General features: G+C 43.4%; 1 protein-coding gene across 1 annotated transcript in view; it reads right to left on the reverse strand.

The window, feature by feature from the left end:
• Positions 1-18,900, reverse strand: part of patj (PATJ crumbs cell polarity complex component) — a 168,280-nt gene that overhangs the window by 21,254 nt on the left and 128,126 nt on the right. The window contains exons 33-37 of the mRNA XM_051947482.1: positions 3,864-3,930; positions 3,276-3,368; positions 3,086-3,196; positions 613-678; positions 25-106 (exon numbers count right to left, since the gene is read on the reverse strand). Of these exons, the coding sequence (XP_051803442.1) occupies positions 25-106; positions 613-678; positions 3,086-3,196; positions 3,276-3,368; positions 3,864-3,930 (419 nt within the window). The remainder of the gene's footprint in view (positions 1-24; positions 107-612; positions 679-3,085; positions 3,197-3,275; positions 3,369-3,863; positions 3,931-18,900) is intronic.

Raw genomic sequence — 18,900 nt, forward strand, 5'->3', positions numbered from 1 at the left:
TGTGTTGTGTGTCTGTTGTGTTACCTCTGTTAGCTTGGTGCAGGTCGGGGCTGATCAGAGGAGGAGAACTCGCTGTCGTCTGTTTGCTGCTGGATGTTCTGCAGGACTGAATGATCGGATCAAACGTATTGATCAGCTCAGTGGAGCAGCAGATCAAACACAACAAAGGGAAACTTTGTGAGTGTCGACAACAGCACACAAATATAACCGGCCATTTTACATCTCTCTGTGGGCGTTTAGTGTCACTTTGTGGCATTTTTGTGTCTCCTTGTGGTTGTTTTGTATTTCTGTGCTCATTTTGCATCTGTTTGTCGTGTTTTTGTTTCTTATTTACTCAATTTGCACCTGATGTTTGGTTAATTGAATTTACTTTAATCCAGATGGAATCATTTGTCACACATGATTAGGTCGAGGGCTGTCTGAAAGCTTAAAATCACCTAAAAAAATCAGTTTTTCTTGTTTCTGGCTGATAAATTTTGTCATTATTGTGAGGTTTAATCCACAGACACAATGATGACAGTTGAATAAAGTCAGCTGCTGGTGTCAGAGCTGTAAAATAAACCCACTGATGGCGCTTTTTCCCAGATACAGAAGCTCTAATCGTGTCATTACCTGCAGCTCCAGCGAAGCCTTTGGAGCCTGGAGCTCGTCTTCTGGAGACTCTGCAGCTTTGAGCCTCTGCAGGAGGAAACAGAGCAGGTCAAGGAGACGCCACAGTGTCCTGATTCAGTCAGCAGAAAGAGGTTTCTGGGATGTTTGGACCGACTATTTATTACCACCTGCTGACAGGAGAAGCAGCAGTTTATCAGGAGGCTTCACTAACAGCATGGGGCTCCCTTTGCCCTCAGAGAAACCTCCTGAGATGCTGCTGCATGTTACAGCCTGAACACAGTAGATGTGATCTAAAACTGGACATATTTAGAATGAAGTCTGGTTCTGCAGGGGCTGGGGCAATCACACCAGGACCGAATGAAGGCTAAAACTGGGAAGATGTCAGTGCTGCTACAAAAGGACTGAAAACATCTAAAATACACAGAGCCCCTTGGGGAACACGGTCACAGGCCTTCTCCAGATCCACAGAACACATGTGGACTGGCAGGTCATACTCCCATGACCCCCTCAGCAGCTCCACAAGACTAAAGATCTGGTCCACTGGTCCACAACTGGGAAGGAATCCACATTGCTCCTCCTGAATCTGAGGTTCTACAATCAGTCAGATCCTCCCTTCCAGCACCCTAGAGGAAACTTTCCCAGGGAGGCTGAGAAGTGTGATACCCCTGTAGTTGGAAGTCACTCTCTGGTCTCCCTTTTAGAAGATCGGAACCACCACCCCGGTCTGCCAGTCCACAGCACCGTACCCAATTCCCACATGACATTGTAGAGACGTGTCAGCCAAGACAGTCCCACAATGTTCAGAACCTTCAGCATCTCAGGAGGATCTTGTCCACACCTGGTGCCACCAAGGAGCTTCTGAACTACCTTGGTGACCTCTGTCACAGATATGGATGAAGATCCCCCCAAATCTTCAGGCTCTTTTTCCTCTGCAGAGGACATGATTATCGGGTTCAGGATTTCCTCAAAGTGCTCTTTCCACCGCCCGACAATGTCTCCAGTACAGGTCAACAGTTCTCCACTTTGAATGAACATAGCCTGAGTAAAGCCCTACCTCCCCTTCCTGATGTGTTGAACGGTTTTCCAGAACCTCCTTGAGGGCAACCAGAAGTTCTCCTCCATAGCCTCCCCGAACTCCTCCCACACCTGAGTTTTTGCTTCTGCGACTGCCACTGCTGCAGCCCTTTTGGCCGACCGGTACCCATCAGCTACTTCTGGAGACCTTTTCTTTCTTCAGCCTGATGGCTTCTCTCACCACTGGTGTCCACTACCGGTTTTTGGGTTGCTGCCACGACAGGCATGAGTGACCTTCAGGCCGCAGCTCCTAACAGCTGCTTCTGCAATGGATGCTGGATACTTTGAACATGGTCCACTCAGACTCCATGTCCTCAACCTCCCCCAGGATGAAAAAATCCCACAGACAGGGTCCTCCGCCAGACGTTCCCAGTTCATCCTCGCTACATGTTTGGGTTTACCAGGTCTGTCCATCAGTCTTCCATCAGATCCAACTCACCACCAGGTGGAGATTAGGTGACACCTTTGCACATCGCTTCATTCAAGTATTCGAGACACTCTCGGCCAAAGGTCTGACGACACGACTATGAAGTCAATCATTGACCTTTGGCCTAAGGTGCTCTGGTACTAGTTACACTTATGAGCAACCTAATGCTCCAACATGGTGTTTGCTATGACCAGTCTATGACTCACGACCCTCTCCTTCTCCGGTGAGAACTCCAACAAAGCAGCCTGAGTATCCCCATACCCACGCGGTGCCTCTCACCTTGGGCAACTCCAGAAAAGGAGAGAGTCCAACCCCTCTGCAGGATTCTGGTTCCAGAACCCTTGCTGTGCATGGAGGTGAGCCCATCTGTATCTATATATATATCACTCCACCTCCCACACCAGCCCGGGTTCCTCCCCTGCCCGTGTTACCTTTTCGGGCTGTACCCGACCGAACCCCACCGGGTCCCAAAGCTCGGCCACCAGGTGCTCTCTGAGGATCTCCCCCTCAGACCTGGCGCCAGGGAGAGGACCCGGTTTCCCTGGTTGGGGTGAGGTGGTGGTGTTCCTTTTCTTTGCTGTCATCAGGGTTTCCTGAACCAGTCTTTGTCTGGTCCCACCCCCAGGACCAATTTGCCTTGGGAGACCCTACCAGGGGCTATTGCCCCCATCAACATAGCTCCCAGGATCACAGAGACACTCAGACCCCTCCACCGTGATAAGGTGGACGGCTTTACAGAATCTGATGGAGAGAACTGAAAATTTCTCCTAAAATTGTCAAAATGTTCAACATCTTCTGGCTTCAGAAACACTAACACTGTCTGACACCAATAAACCTTTGAAGAAACTGAAAGTAAAATCTGCAGGTTTCTGATTGGAGTTTGGACAAAATAAATGGATGTTTATGTACGACAGACTTGTACAGCACCTGTTTATTACCTGACAGGTGAGTGTATAAAGAGCTTTTCGGTACCTTTCTGGAAGTATCGGCGTCTCTCAGTCTCTTGGGGGCGCTGTTGCTGTTGCTGCTGCTGTTGTTGCTTCTGTTCCTGCTGTTGAGTTCGGCTTCGTTGCTCGTCTCGTCCTGGAAACAGACCACAGATCAGTTTAAATCAGAGCCCCGTCACCGTCCGGTCCATCCGCTGCAACAGGTTCAGACTCACCGGAGCATCCGAGGAGGGGTGGAGCGTCAGGCTGTCAGGGGGGCGGAGCCCATCGCTGGGGGTGGAGCCACCAAGGACAACCGGAGACACACACTGAAACACAAACACACATTTAAATGATTTACATGAATCTGAAGGTCATAAAAACTGTCTGGAGTTTGGTGAACAGAATATAGAAGTGTAAAAATCATCAGAATTCTGAGTGGAGTTTGGTGTGAGGAAAATTAAAGATTAAAATCTGCAGGTTTCTGACGAGAGATGGAAGCACAAAATGACCAAAATTCTGAGTGGTCCGTAGAGTTCTTTTACACATCATTGTCGTCTTTTTGCAGCTCTTTGGTCATTTTGTGTCTCACTGTGGTCGTTTTCTGTTTCTTTGTGATCTCTAAAAGTTTGGTTCACAGAATGTCCAAGTATAAAACACAAAGTTTATGGATGGATCTGAATAATAAGAGCGGTTATTTTCCCATCTCTGGAATGCAAAAAAGGCAAAAACTTGTGTATGAGAACTTCGGATTTATCAGGTGACTTGTTAGAGTGGCATTTTAATGTGTGTTAGTGTGTGTGTTTGTGAGTTTGTGTTGTTACCTCAGGACTGAGGACAGGGGGAGGAGGGAAGGGAGGGACGGCCATCTGGTTAATGGCATCTTCATTTCTGCAGACAGACAGACAGGTAAGTTTCACCTCTTTAATCAGCTGCAGCACCAAACACACGTCCATTAAATTTCCCTCAGGATTAATAATCAATCAATCAAGCAATCTATCCATCCATCCATCCATCCATCCATCGTTGTGTCTTTGTGAGGACCGAGCTCTGATTTATTCCCACAAAGATCAACAGAAACGTGGTTCTGGACCATTAAACGGTCCTTTGGAGGTCTGACCCAGACCGAGGACGAACAGAACCTCCTCACAGAGTCTCAGACTGTAGAGTTCAGAATCCCTGAAAATATCAGCACTGAAACTGGAGGTCCAAGTCTTTCTCTCATCATGTGCTCATTTCTGTTATGATGATTTGTTTCCCCAGAAGTTGAGCCTCCTCAGTGATGGAACACATTTAGAACACGTTTGGAACACGTTTAGAACATGTTTAGAACACGTGTAATCTGATCTCTCTCCACGTAAACTCGTGTTGTTTCCGTCCAGTTGGAGCTGCATCGCTGCAGAACAGAGGAGCAGGAGGAACTCTGCAGCAGACGTCTGCTTAAACACCTGCAGCAGCTGAATGTGTAAACTGGTGTGTGTAACCCAGCAGCATCCAGCCAGCTGATTGGTCAGAAGCAAAAGAAACAACCAACCAGTTTACAGCTTTCTGGTCACTGGACAGATTCTGATGGTTCTAAATCATTCCAGTGTCAGTTTTCAGTCCCACTGCACCAAGACTCTGTCTGGAGTTTATCCTTTTTTAGATAGCTGTAATGCAGAGACGATGGTCAAGGAAGGACCGAGACATGAGACACAAAACAACCACAAAGACACAAACCGTCCAGTTTGACCTCCAGACTGTCACACTTTTTACACTAACTCCTCGTTTCCTGGAGATGAGACACAACAGACGGTAACAGAGCAGAGCCATCCTGTGAACACGATGACTCAGATCCTGACTCAGCAGCTCCTCAGATCATCACTAACAGTCGGACAGAAGCTGCTTTTATCACATCATCTCCTGAACACCTCCTCCTACAGGCCTGCTGGGAAACGGAGCAGAAAACCAGCAGCGACGAGGCGACCAGGGAGGAGACACCTGCAGTCTGAGGACACCTGAAGCCATGTGGTCCAAACAGGCTGTAAACGCTCCATCAGTGGATCCAGATCAGCACCAGAGGATTCATGTCGGATCAGTTCAGGACCACCGATCCTCCGATTATCTCCTCATTCAGAGCCTGAACACACAGGAAGTGGACAAAACACTGCAGCAGATGTTTTATACCAGGAATCCATCAGCAGGCTATCTTCAAAAATCGAAGCCGTTTATCAGCCAGAAATAGTAAAAACAGAACGAATCATCAGATGTTCTGATCATCCTCAAACTCCTAGTCATTTAAATGCAGTTCTGTCTTGAAACTAAACCAAATCTGAGCTTAAAATCCTGATAAATCATAAAAGTTGTCTTTTAAAGAGTCGTCAAAAGTGAACCATTTGCTCTAACTCGATCCTATAGAACCAGAACCTTCCTCCTCCTGGTTCTGGTTCTGGTTCTGCAGTGTTTCCCCAGAGAGACCGAGAGGAAAACCAAAGCTACCGGATCAGTAAAATAAATGAATAAAAACGTATCCAGGATGACTCAAGAATCATCCAAAGTGACTCAAAACCTGAACAGAATGACAAAAATCTTTCCAAACATATAAAAATGTCTGCAGCATGATTTTTAAATGACTCTAAAGTGACACACAAATCGAATGGAATGACGAAAACTTGACCTAGACCACTAAAGAAACGCCCAAAATGATTTTAAAAAATCTGTTAAAAATGACAAAAACTTGCCCAATATGACTCATATATTGTTCAAAATGGAGTGAAAAATGAAAACGTCAAACAAAGGCAAAAATAAGTATTTTAAATGTGGAAAAATGATGTTTAACAGCAACAGGCACCATGACAGAGGCTTCTGAGGAGGTTAATGAGCTCCATCCAGATCAAAGGAGAATCACTGTGACGTCTGATCAATTCATTTATGACTGATTGATGATGTCAGCAGGTACTGATTCTAAATTAGCATCCGTAGCATCCGTTAGCAATGTTAACAAATTATTGGACTGAGGTTTAAAACTGATGAGTTAAAAAACCTCCAACAGATAAACTTCACCACACCGAGGGGATAATAAAGATGAATTTATTCTGCAGTAAAAAGAGTCTTTGTGATGGGTCATCAATTAAGATTAATTTAATTTAAGTGTTCTGAACATCTTAAAGAATAAAACGTAGAGAGCAGTCTGGGATGTTCTTTAAGGATGAAGAGGTTTTCTCTCTGCCGACCCCACACCGCTAGCCGCTAACCGCTGATGCGTCCTTGGTGAAGGTGAAGCTAAACTGGATTTATGTCCAGCAGAGCAGCACGACTGGTTTTATTCCCACCATTAAAATGCAATTTCCAGCGGAGGTCGGCTGAGAGGAAACGTTACGCAGCAGGAACAACATCCGGATGATTTATCTGCTGAAGATGAAACTAAACCTCACAGGAAGATCAGGATCTGTATGATCCCGGCAGGTTTACAGAGAAGGAGACGAGCTGCAGCTGATTAACTCTGATTAAATGGATTCATTCAGTAAAATCCCCGTTTGGAGACCTGAGATCTGCTACAAGCAACTAGAGCTTCTTCAGAAACTCAGTCACCTTCAGCCTCTCTGAAGACAAAGACATGAGAAACAGTTAGTCCTGTGGAGCCTCTGATTGGTCGATTATAGAACAATTAGATCAGTGGAGCCTCTGATTGGTCAATTATAGAACAATTAGTCCTGTGGAGCCTCTGATTGGTCGATTATAGAACAATTAGTCCTGTGGAGCCTCTGATTGGTCGATTATAGAACAATTAGTCCTGTGGAGCCTCTGATTGCTCGATTATAGAACAATTAGTCCTGTGGAGCCTCTGATTGGTCAATTATAGAACAATTAGATCTGTGGAGCCTCTGATTGGTCGATTATAGAACAATTAGATCTGTGGAGCCTCTGATTGGTCGATTATAGAACAATTAGATCTGTGGAGCCTCTGATTGGTCGATTATAGAACAATTAGATCTGTGGAGCCTCTGATTGGTCGATTATAGAACAATTAGTCCTGTGGAGCCTCTGATTGGTCAATTATAGAATAATTAGTCCTGTGGAGTCTCTGATTGGTCGATTATAGAATAATTTGATATGTGGAGTCGATTCTTATCAGAACCAATCCTCAGTGAGGACATCTGGACCAGAGATCAGATCAGGATCTAAACCTGAACTTGATCTTTAGTATCCTGTCAACAGAAAGGTCTTCATCTCAGAGTTTAACTGAATCCAGTTGGTTTAATGATTCATAGAAAGGTTCTACTGACCTCCAACATGAAGATCAGATCTTCTACAAACTGATGAGATTCTTCTTTGAAATGACTTCTGTTTTCTTTTTGTTTACAGACAGACCAGGTTCTTGTCTCTCTGTATTAATGATAGATCCTCTGGTTTGTAGGTTTTCTTCACTGTTCTCTATCAGCACTGTGTCGTCTGCATAATGTGTGATATTTATGTTCTAACCTCTGATAGATCCTCCTGGTAGGCCTCGTATTTTCCTCATGATGTTTTCATGTTTTGTACAAGGAGAACAGGTCAGGTGACATATTCCTGTCTGAGTCCTCATTTTATTGGCTGCTCTTCACCATATCCGTTGTTTAATCTCACTGCTGCACTTCGCTGAGATTCTTTGTCTTTTCTAAATCCTTTCCATCTGTGTTTACGTCCTTTAGCGTCTGGATTATTATTTGATGCTTTACTGAGTCCAAAGCTTTGTTGGAACTGATGCAACACATGGAGAAGTCTTCTTGTACTTCTACTACGTTCTATAATCATTCTTAAAATGTAGAGCGTTTGAGTGTTTTCAGACTTAACGTTGTGATTTCAGTCTGATCTGATGTCATAGACCAGAGCCGATCAATATATTTAAACGACTGGTATCGAACTTAAACCTGATCTGTACTTTATGTTTATCATCACATGTCCAAGGAGACGGATCGTTGGAGGACGGGAAGCAAAGTTTGAACATTTTTCAAATTAACAGTCAATGTTAAGATAAATCTTTATTATTCCTTAAAGGTATTTATTGATCCAAAGGACTTTTTTGCAGTCATCTGATCAACTACTATCAGTTGAACAATGTCACGTTGAGTTCATTAGTTCCGTTCTGATGTTTCACATTCATTATTTCTTCCTCAGTTGGGTCTGATCCATCAGTTACTGGGATTCAGTTGATTCCAGTTCATCTTAAACTCATTAGTTCTGGTTGGAGCTCATTAAGTAGAACAGAAGTCTTTGTCATGGTGCCCGTTGCTGCTAAACTCCCACAATGCTCTCTGCTGTAACTGTAGTCTGAGTGACGACCCCTCTGGTCTCTACAGTAGTAAACAGGAAGAGGCTCCACCTGGTGGAACAACCAGGAACTGCAGCTGATCTACATTTACTGACATCATGACCTTCTTTGTCCTTATATTTTGCGATTTTGTGTCTCGTTTTTGTCGTTTGTGTGGCGTTTGTCGTTTTGTCTCATTTCTGTCGTTTTTGTGTCCTGTTTTTGTCATTTTGTGCCTTATTTTTGTTGTTTTGTGTCTTTTTGTCGTTTTGTGTTTCATTTTTGTTGTTTTCTGTCTTCTTTTTGTCATTTTGTGTTTCAGTTTTGTCATTTTGTGTCTTACTTTTGTGTCTCGTTGTCATTTTGTGTCTCCTACCGTTTTTGTGTCCTGTTTGTGTTTGTCAAATTTTTTGTTGCTTGGTGTCATCTTTGCATTGTCATATTTATCTTTTGTGTCTCTGTTGTGTCATTTTGTCTCATTGTTTCACTCTGTCTGGTGGACATTAACCTCCTCATTAGTCTTTGTCATGGTGCCCGTTGCTGCTAAACTCCCACAATGCTCTCTGCTGTAACTGTAGTCGTCTCCTCTGGTCTCTACAGGATTAAACAGGAAGAGACTCCACCTGGTGGAACAACTAGGTACTACAGCTGACCTACATTTACTGACATCATGGAGAGAAAACAAGTTTTGAGTTTTATCAAGGAAGAATGTATTTGAGTGGGACTTGGAATACTAATTGAAAATTCCACATAAGTCCATTTTTATTGAGTGATAAAGTGAGCTGATGGAGGTTTGTTCTGCTTCTTTTATTGCATGATGATGTTGTTTTTCCTTCTAATCACCTCTTTAAGAAAGGTTTATATCATTTTGGACATGTTTTCAGTCATTTTGGGCAAACGTTGAGTCGTTTTTATCATTCTGCTGAATTTTTGAGTGAGTTTGGAAAAGTGATTATTCAATCATTTTGAATAATCTTTCAAACAATGCTGTTTGTGTAATCATGTTTTTCTAATTTTAGACAGGTTTTCTTAGTCTGGTTTTAACTGTACACCATTTTGGACAAATTTAGAGTCATATTGAGCAAATTTGTGTCATTTTTAACCATGTCTTTCTCATTCTGTTATTTCTGTTATTTGTCATTTGGGACATTTTTTCAGTTGTCTAGGTCAGGTATTTGTCATTCCTTTCAATTTGTAAGTCACTTTCGAGTCAGTTTGGAGACTTTTTAGTAATTTTGAAGAGTGAAGATTTTGGTCTGTTTAATTTTTGAGTCACTTCAAACAAGTTTTAAATCATATTTGCTGTTGTGAATTAATCACATAATACAGAAAAGTCGGTCATTTCGAGTCCCTCTGATTGAGAAATTTTGGACAAATTTAAGTTTTGAGTGAATCTGAACAAGTTTTGAGACATTTTGAATGATTTTAGTGTCATTTTAAGCAGTTTTTCTTTGCCATTTTAGACCATTTCTGATTAATTTAGGAGGAATTTTTGTCACATCAGTGTGAAATGAAGCTGTAGTTTAAGTATCACTTCTAGGAAGAAGGAATTATTCACATTAAATATTTATGTAGAGGGAGTTTATCGTAATGTTTGGTTTTAGAAGCAGCACCTCCCTCCTGTCGGATCCACCGCTGTGACAGATTTTATTCATCAGCTGATTCTAATCATTTCTGAAGTGAAACTAAAAGAGGATTGTTTTGTCTCTGAGGGTTTTTATAGTTTTCCTTCTGCAGCAGCTCTCTAATGAACATCCATGAACCTGAGAGACCCAAATCTCCCATCGGCCCATCCTTTCTGTTTCCATGGCAACGCACTCCAAGGCTGCCGCCCCGCCGACATCCCATCGCTCATCGCCACGGCGACCTTTACCCACGGATAATCACTCAGCGGCCGCCATTTGGACACGAGTCTAACGAGATTCTGTCACCTGGAGAACACGGAGACGGCACAATTCAATCAGCGGACAGGAAGTAGAGCTGCAGGGAATCAGCCAATCAGAGGACAGGACAGACTACCAGGAGGGAATCAGCCAATCAGAGGACAGGAGAGACCACCAGGAGGGAATCAGCCAATCAGAGGACAGGACAGACCACCAGGAGGGAATCAGCCAATCAGAGGACAGGACAGACCACCAGGAGGGAATCAGCCAATCAGAGGACAGGAGAGACCACCAGGAGGGAATCAGCCAATCAGAGGACAGGAGAGACCACCAGGAGGGAATCAGCCAATCAGACGCTCCAGAACGAATCGATGAACCATAAAAAACATCACGATCACGTTTTAAACCAGAATTAAAGGTCTCTGGTCTGATTTTATATCCTAAAGACAGAAAAATAATCTAATCAGAGCTCAGGTTGAAGCGGCTAAAGTCCAGTTTAGAATAAGAGAAAAAATTAGATTTAGTTTAAAAATTCACCATCTGAGTTTCTCTGTAAAAGATAAAAACTGTGCTGGGGTCAGAACTAAGTGGTACAAACTTGACAAACTTTCATGATTTTTAGAAGATGCTGAGTCTTTTCTAAGGATTCTGGCTATTTTAGATGCTTTTCACAGATTTTAGGCAGTTTTTTGTCATTTTGTTTATTTTTTTTTATCTCTGGACTCCACAGCGTCCAACAAATACGAGACGACAGAGTCATTCTGAACAAGGTTTCTGGTCCAGATAGATTCTGAGTTGGTCTGTTGTGGTTATTTTTGACCAAATGTTGTCATTTTGTGCAGGTTTTGAGACAATCTGGATGAGTTTTTGTTATTTTGAGACACTTTCTGGGTCTTTTGGGATAGTTTTTGAGTCATTTTAAATATTTTCTGTGCAAAATTTTAGGAGAGTTCTGAGTCATTTTAGACAAACTAGTAATATGGACAATTTGTTGTCATTTTGAAGAATTTCTGAGTTGTTCTGAGAAAGCTTTAAGGCAAATTTTCCACAATTTATTTGAGTTATTTCTGACAAAATGTCATTTCAGACTAAAAATGGGTCATTTTTAGTGATTTTTCAGAATAATTTCTGATCTGTTTTTGTAATTTAGAATAATTTCTCTGTGTCTTTTTTGACATCTTGAACTAGTTTTTGGAAGAGTTTTTGTCATTTTGGACATTTTTGAGTCACTTTAAACAACCTTTGAATTATTCTGAGTTACTTTTCAAGTCATTCAAGACTGATTTTATCATTTAGGACTGTTTCTTTGTCGCTGTGGGCAACTTTTTAACACACTTTGAATGATTTTCTGCAGGTTTGAGTCACGTGTTTCCATCAAACTAAACCTCAGCGGCTGTCAGGACTCGAACACATCGAACGTCTGTCAGCTGGACGTCGGTTAGAAGGCGATCGGCTCGGAATAACGCCGCTAACGTTAACAGCCGGATTGACTGCAGTGATTTATGTGCTGACATCTGGGCGTCTCCATGGTAACGCCTCCACACAGCAAATATCCCATCATTCACAGTGACGGAGTCTTTAGCATCGTTTCAGTCCCGACTGGCAGCCTCATCCATCAGCTGGCAGAAGAACTAAATATTCAACAGAACCCCGAAGATCGTCTGGAAACATGACTCAGCATTATAGTCTGCAGGGTTCATCCTCTGAAACATGACTCAGCTTTATAGAGTGCAGGGTTCATCCTCTGAAACATGACTCAGCATTACAGTCTGCAGGGTTCATCCTCTGAAACATGACTCAGCTTTATAGACTGCAGGGTTCATCCTCTGAAACATGACTCAGCATTATAGTCTGCAGGGTTCATCCTCTGAAACATGACTCAGCTTTATAGACTGCAGGGTTCATCCTCTGAAACATGACTCAGCATTACAGTCTGCAGGGTTCATCATCTGAAACATGACTCAGCTTTAGAGTCTATAGTCTGCAGGGTTCATCCTCTGGAAACATGACTCAGCGTTATAGTCTGCAGGGTTCATCCTCTGGAAACATGACTCAGCGTTATAGTCTGCACGGTTCATCCTCTAAAACATGACTCGGCTTTATAGTCTGCAGGGTTCATCCTCAAAACATGACTCAGCTTTAAAGTCTGCAGGGTTCATCATCTAGAAACATGACTCAGCTTTATAGTCTGCAGGGTTCATCCTCTGGAAACATGACTCAGCTTTACAGTCTGCAGGATTCATCATCTGGAAACATGACTCAGCATTAAAATCTGCAGGGTTCATCCTCTGAAACATAACTCGGCTTTATAGTCTGCAGGGTTCAACATCTGAAACATGACTCAGCATTATAGTCTGCAGGATTCATCCTCTGAAACATGACTCAGCATTATAGTCTGCTGGGTTCATCCTCTGAAACTTGACTCAGCATTACAGTCTGCAGGGTTCATCATCTGGAAACATGACTCAGCTTTATAGTCTGCAGGGTTCATCATATGGAAACATGACTCAGCATTATAGTCTGCAGGGTTCATCCTCTGGAAATATGACTTAGCATTATAGTCCGCAGGGTTCATCCGAGAATGAACATGTTTTTGACATTTTTTTGGAGCAATTTTTTGACAGTTCTAGCAGATTTGTTTTCATTTGTAATAATTTTTTAGTAAGTTTTCGACAGATTTTATAATTGCGAAAAAGACTTGAGTAATGTTACAGAATGTTTTTAGTCATTTTGGACATAATTTTGTAATTCTGAATATGTTTTAAATCATTTTTGGACACTTTTGGAAAGTTTTTTTTGTCAAATTAGACATTTTTTTAAAATAATTTTGAGAACTTGTGAGTAATTTGGGACACATTGATGTTATTTTAGACAAGTTTTAACCATTTCTTCGGTCATTATGGACAACTTTTTGACATTTTGGGCAATTCTGGAGTAATTTGGGACCAGTTTTTAATAATTTGGGACAGTTCTAGTCAGCTTTTTAATTATACAAAATATTTTAGTCTTTTTGAATGATTTTTTGAGTCATTTTTGACAGATCTTTTTTTTAATATAAATTTTTAAACTATTTCTCAGGTGTCTTTACTCCATTGCATCACAGTTTTGACTATTTTTGTTATCTTGGACACGTTTTGAGTGATTTTGGACATTTTTCATGCTTTGTTGGACAATTTAGAGCATTTTTCTTTAAAAATGTGGTCATCTGTTTGGGACAAGTTTTGAGCACTTTTGAAAACTTTCTTGGAGTCAGTTAGTAAAAGTCAACCACTGAAACAGTCCGATCTCACGGGGATTCGTGAAACTGTCACGTAAGTTTTAGTTTCGGTTTCGTGCGCACCAACACGATTTCGTCATGTTTTTCGTGCCGCTCACCACGAAATGCACACCAATGTATTTTAAACGGCGGACTTTTCGTGCCACTCAGAACGTATTTCAAAAGAATGTGTATATTATATTTTTAATGTAAAACCGCGGCGAATCCAACGCTATATTTTGCATGACATCGTCCCTAAATATAACCCTAACCATAATCCTAACCATAACCTAACCATAACCTAACCATAAGCCGGTGGTACACTTACCAATTTGCATAGGAATTTCAAGAATGTCCGGCGGCCGCAAACGCGATCACACAAGCAGTATACGCCGATGGACAGCTTAGATCGTCATGAATCCGCCGGTATAAACCACTTTCAGATGTGATTACCACAGCGAAAAACATTTCGTGGTGAGCGGCACGAAAAACATGACGAAATCGTGTTGGTGCGCACGAAACCGAAACTAAAACTTACGTGACAGTTTCACGAATCCCCGTGAGACCGGGTTGACTGAAACATTGTAAAATATTTTCTAGTCTCCATGGACATGCTTTTAACATTTTAAACATTTCTTGAGTTATTTTGGAGAAGTTTTCAGTGTAATTTTGGACAACTTTCATTCCATTTCTTAAATGTGCTGATTCATTTTTCACTATTTCCATGATCTTGGACACGTTTTGAGTCAGTCTGGACCATTGCCCAGTTATTTTGGACATTTTTTGAATCATTTTAAACAAGTTTTAAGCCTTTTTGGATAATTTTGAGGAATTAAAAAATATTTGGTCATTCGAGACCATTTCTGAGTTGTTTGGAACAAGTTTTGAATAATTTCATAACAATTTTTGAGTTATTGTGGCTAAGCTTTGCCATTTTAAAAAGAATGTAAGTGACGGCCAATCACAGTCATTCTGAATGATTTTTAAAAAGTCAGTTTGATTCCTTTTGGGGAAGTTTTTGTGATTTTGAAAGTTCTGGATCATTTTGGAGCTTTGAGTCAGTTTGAATGGTTTTTAAATGATCCTATCCTGGAGGTCCAGTAGGACGTCTTTCAGGGTCTCCAGGGCTGTCTCCTGCACCAGGAGACTCCGTTACAGCATATTTTATCCATTTAGTTAAAGTGGTGCCACTAAAAGCAGCTGAGCTTCCAGCAGCAGCTCCTGTTTGATTCTGTGATACTGAGGATACTTTTTTCTTCTCTGGTCTGTAAGTGGATTTCTGGGGGGTTTGTTCTCCACAGATAATGAAATGTTCCCTCTGAATGATATCAGGGAGTGTTTCTAACTCATCTACTGATCATTTCCTGTAATTCCACCTCTAGTTAAACTGTCTGTTCCGCCTCCTGCTGTAAAATCCGTCCTAATGGAATTTAAAAACCAGATTTATGCTCAAATCAAAGCTGCTCTTCACTCTGATTAGAGTCCATCTCTGATCTTCGTCTCAGCTCTGTGTTTCTTTGCTCTGTAATCTGAGCCGAGGAGCAAAAAGAAATCAGAGGAAGAAGAAGAGCTGGAGCTTAGATCTGCTCTGACAGAGAGTCGAACTTGGCTTGATGTCTAATGAGATTTCAGTAAAACACACCTGCTCTCCTCAGAGCTGCAAACAGAGCAGCTGATTGGAGGAGGAAGTCCTGAAGTTTAATCTGCTGCTGCTCAGATTCACCATCATTCATCCTTTATTACATTATTACAATATTATAATATTAACCACAAACACTCAAACCTTCTAGTCTGATTCATCAGCAAAACATCATGATGCTGCCACCACCGTGCTTTACACCATGATGCTTCAGTCTCTTTCTTGTAACTCCTTCAGAGGAGTCAGAGTTTTGGTGGCCTCCCTCTCTAGTCACTTTCTCCTTCAGAGGAGTCATAGAGTTTTGGTGGCCTCCCTCTCTAGTCACTTTCTCCTTCAGAGGAGTCATAGAGTCTTGGTGGCCTCCCTCTCTAGTCTCTTTCTCCTTCAGAGGAGTCATAGAGTTTTGGTGGCCTCCCTCTCTGGTCACTTTCTCCTTCAGAGGAGTCATAGAGTCTTGGTGGCCTCCTTCTCTGGTCTCTTTCTCCTTCAGAGGAGTCATAGAGTTTTGGTGGCCTCCTTCTCTGGTCTCTTTCTCCTTCAGAGGAGTCATAGAGTCTTGGTGGCCTCCCTCTCTAGTCACTTTCTCCTTCAGAGGAGTCATAGAGTCTTGGTGGCCTCCCTCTCTAGTCACTTTCTCCTTCAGAGGAGTCATAGAGTCTTGGTGGCCTCCTTCTCTGGTCTCTTTCTCCTTCAGAGGAGTCATAGAGTTTTGGTGGCCTCCCTCTCTGGTCTCTTTCTCCTTCAGAGGAGTCATAGAGTCTTGGTGGCCTCCCTCTCTGGTCTCTTTCTCCTTCAGAGGAGTCATAGAGTCTTGGTGGCCTCCCTCTCTGGTCTCTTTCTCCTTCAGAGGAGTCATAGAGTTTTGGTGGCCTCCCTCTCTTGTCTCTTTCTCCTTCAGAGGAGTCATAGAGTCTTGGTGGCCTCCCTCTCTAGTCTCTTTCTCCTTCAGAGGAGTCATAGAGTTTTGGTGGCCTCCCTCTCTAGTCTCTTTCTCCTTCAGAGGAGTCATAGAGTTTTGGTGGCCTCCCTCTCTAGTCTCTTTCTCCTTCAGAGGAGTCATAGAGTTTTGGTGGCCTCCCTCTCTAGTCTCTTTCTCCTTCAGAGGAGTAATAGAGTTTTGGTGGCCTCCCTCTCTGGTCTCTTTCTCCTTCAGAGGAGTCATAGAGTCTTGGTGGCCTCCCTCTCTGGTCTCTTTCTCCTTCAGAGGAGTCATAGAGTCTTGGTGGCCTCCCTCTCTAGTCTCTTTCTCCTTCAGAGGAGTCATAGAGTCTTGGTGGCCTCCCTCTCTGGTCTCTTTCTCCTTCAGAGGAGTCATAGAGTCTTGGTGGCCTCCCTCTCTGGTCTCTTTCTCCTTCAGAGGAGTCATAGAGTCTTGGTGGCCTCCCTCTCTAGTCTCTTTCTCCTTCAGAGGAATCATAGAGTCTTGGTGGCCTCCCTCTCTGGTCTCTTTCTCCTTCAGAGGAATCATAGAGTCTTGGTGGCCTCCCTCTCTGGTCTCTTTCTCCTTCAGAGGAGTCATAGAGTCTTGGTGGCCTCCTTCTCTAGTCTCTTTCTCCTTCAGAGGAGTCATAGAGTCTTGGTGGCCTCCCTCTCTAGTCTCTTTCTCCTTCAGAGGAATCATAGAGTCTTGGTGGCCTCCCTCTCTAGTCTCTTTCTCCTTCAGAGGAGTAATAGAGTTTTGGTGGCCTCCCTCTCTAGTCTCTTTCTCCTTCAGAGGAGTCAGAGTCTTGGTGGCCTCCCTCTCTGGTCTCTTTCTCCTTCAGAGGAGTCATAGGAGTCTTGGTGGCCTCCCTCTCTAGTCTCTTTCTCCTTCAGAGGAGTCATAGGAGTTTTGGTGGCCTCCCTCTCTAGTCTCTTTCTCCTTCAGAGGAGTCATAGGAGTTTTGGTGGCCTCCCTCTCTAGTCTCTTTCTCCTTCAGAGGAGTCAGAGTTTTGGTGGCCTCCCTCTCTAGTCTCTTTCTCCTTCAGAGGAGTCATAGGAGTTTTGGTGGCCTCCCTCTCTGGTCTCTTTCTCCTTCAGAGGAGTCATAGGAGTTTTGGTGGCCTCCCTCTCTCGTCTCTTTCTCCTTCAGAGGAGTCAGAGTTTTGGTGGCCTCCCTCTCTGGTCTCTTTCTCCTTCAGAGGAGTCATAGAGTCTTGGTGGCCTCCTTCTCTAGTCTCTTTCTCCTTCAGAGGAGTCATAGAGTCTTGGTGGCCTCCCTCTCTAGTCTCTTTCTCCTTCAGAGGAGTCATAGGAGTTTTGGTGGCCTCCCTCTCTGGTCTCTTTCTCCTTCAGAGGAATCATAGAGTCTTGGTGGCCTCCCTCTCTGGTCTCTTTCTCCTTCAGAGGAGTCATAGAGTCTTGGTGGCCTCCTTCTCTAGTCTCTTTCTCCTTCAGAGGAGTCATAGAGTCTTGGTGGCCTCCCTCTCTAGTCTCTTTCTCCTTCAGAGGAATCATAGAGTCTTGGTGGCCTCCCTCTCTAGTCTCTTTCTCCTTCAGAGGAGTAATAGAGTTTTGGTGGCCTCCCTCTCTAGTCTCTTTCTCCTTCAGAGGAGTCAGAGTCTTGGTGGCCTCCCTCTCTGGTCTCTTTCTCCTTCAGAGGAGTCATAGGAGTCTTGGTGGCCTCCCTCTCTAGTCTCTTTCTCCTTCAGAGGAGTCATAGGAGTTTTGGTGGCCTCCCTCTCTAGTCTCTTTCTCCTTCAGAGGAGTCATAGGAGTTTTGGTGGCCTCCCTCTCTAGTCTCTTTCTCCTTCAGAGGAGTCAGAGTTTTGGTGGCCTCCCTCTCTAGTCTCTTTCTCCTTCAGAGGAGTCATAGGAGTTTTGGTGGCCTCCCTCTCTGGTCTCTTTCTCCTTCAGAGGAGTCATAGGAGTTTTGGTGGCCTCCCTCTCTCGTCTCTTTCTCCTTCAGAGGAGTCAGAGTTTTGGTGGCCTCCCTCTCTCGTCTCTTTCTCCTTCAGAGGAGTCAGAGTTTTGGTGGCCTCCCTCTCTAGTCACTTTCTCCTTCAGAGGAGTCATAGAGTCTTGGTGGCCTCCCTCTCTAGTCTCTTTCTCCTTCAGAGGAGTCATAGAGTCTTGGTGGCCTCCCTCTCTCGTCTCTTTCTCCTTCAGAGGAGTCATAGAGTCTTGGTGGCCTCCCTCTCTAGTCTCTTTCTCCTTCAGAGGAGTCAGAGTCTTGGTGGCCTCCCTCTCTCGTCTCTCAGGTCTTGAGGACGTCCTGCTCTAGTCAGATTTATTCATGTTCCATCTTCCTTCCACTTCTTAATGATGGATTTAACTGGACTCCAGGAGATCTTCAGGATCTTTAAATGTTCTTGTATCGTCCTGACTGATGCTTTTCAACAACCTTTCCTCGGCGTTTCTTGGTTCTTCAGTCTTCATGGTGTGGTTCCATCCAGGAGTTGTGATCCTCCAGATGTTTTGACTTTACTTTGTATAAATTTGTTCTCACTTTGACATGAAAGAGTCTTTTTTGTGTTTCATGTTTCTGATTCATACGGCGGCCATCTTGGCTCTGAGCTGACAGTTTCCTCCAGTTTTCTTCCTTTGACTACTCCTGGAAGTCGTTGTTTTTCTGCTTGGTTCTATTCTCATCTCTGATTACCCAGTTCCAGGAAGAGGATCAATAAGGTTTCATTGAATCAGATCTGCGCCAGAGAAGAAGCAGCGTGGAGGTCATGGAGGGAAGGAAGGCAGCTCCTGCAGCTCCTGGATGATAAACTAACTTTTCTCTCCCTGAGCAGCGTCTGACAGGCTGCAGCTCGACTGTTCAGGGAAAAGAAGCTTCTTAGAAAATAAATCTGACAAACCTCCTCAGTTCGGCTCTGGCAGCTCTAA

Source organism: Acanthochromis polyacanthus, chromosome 4 (genome assembly GCF_021347895.1).
Source record: "Acanthochromis polyacanthus isolate Apoly-LR-REF ecotype Palm Island chromosome 4, KAUST_Apoly_ChrSc, whole genome shotgun sequence".
Classification (NCBI taxonomy): Eukaryota; Metazoa; Chordata; class Actinopteri; family Pomacentridae; genus Acanthochromis; species Acanthochromis polyacanthus.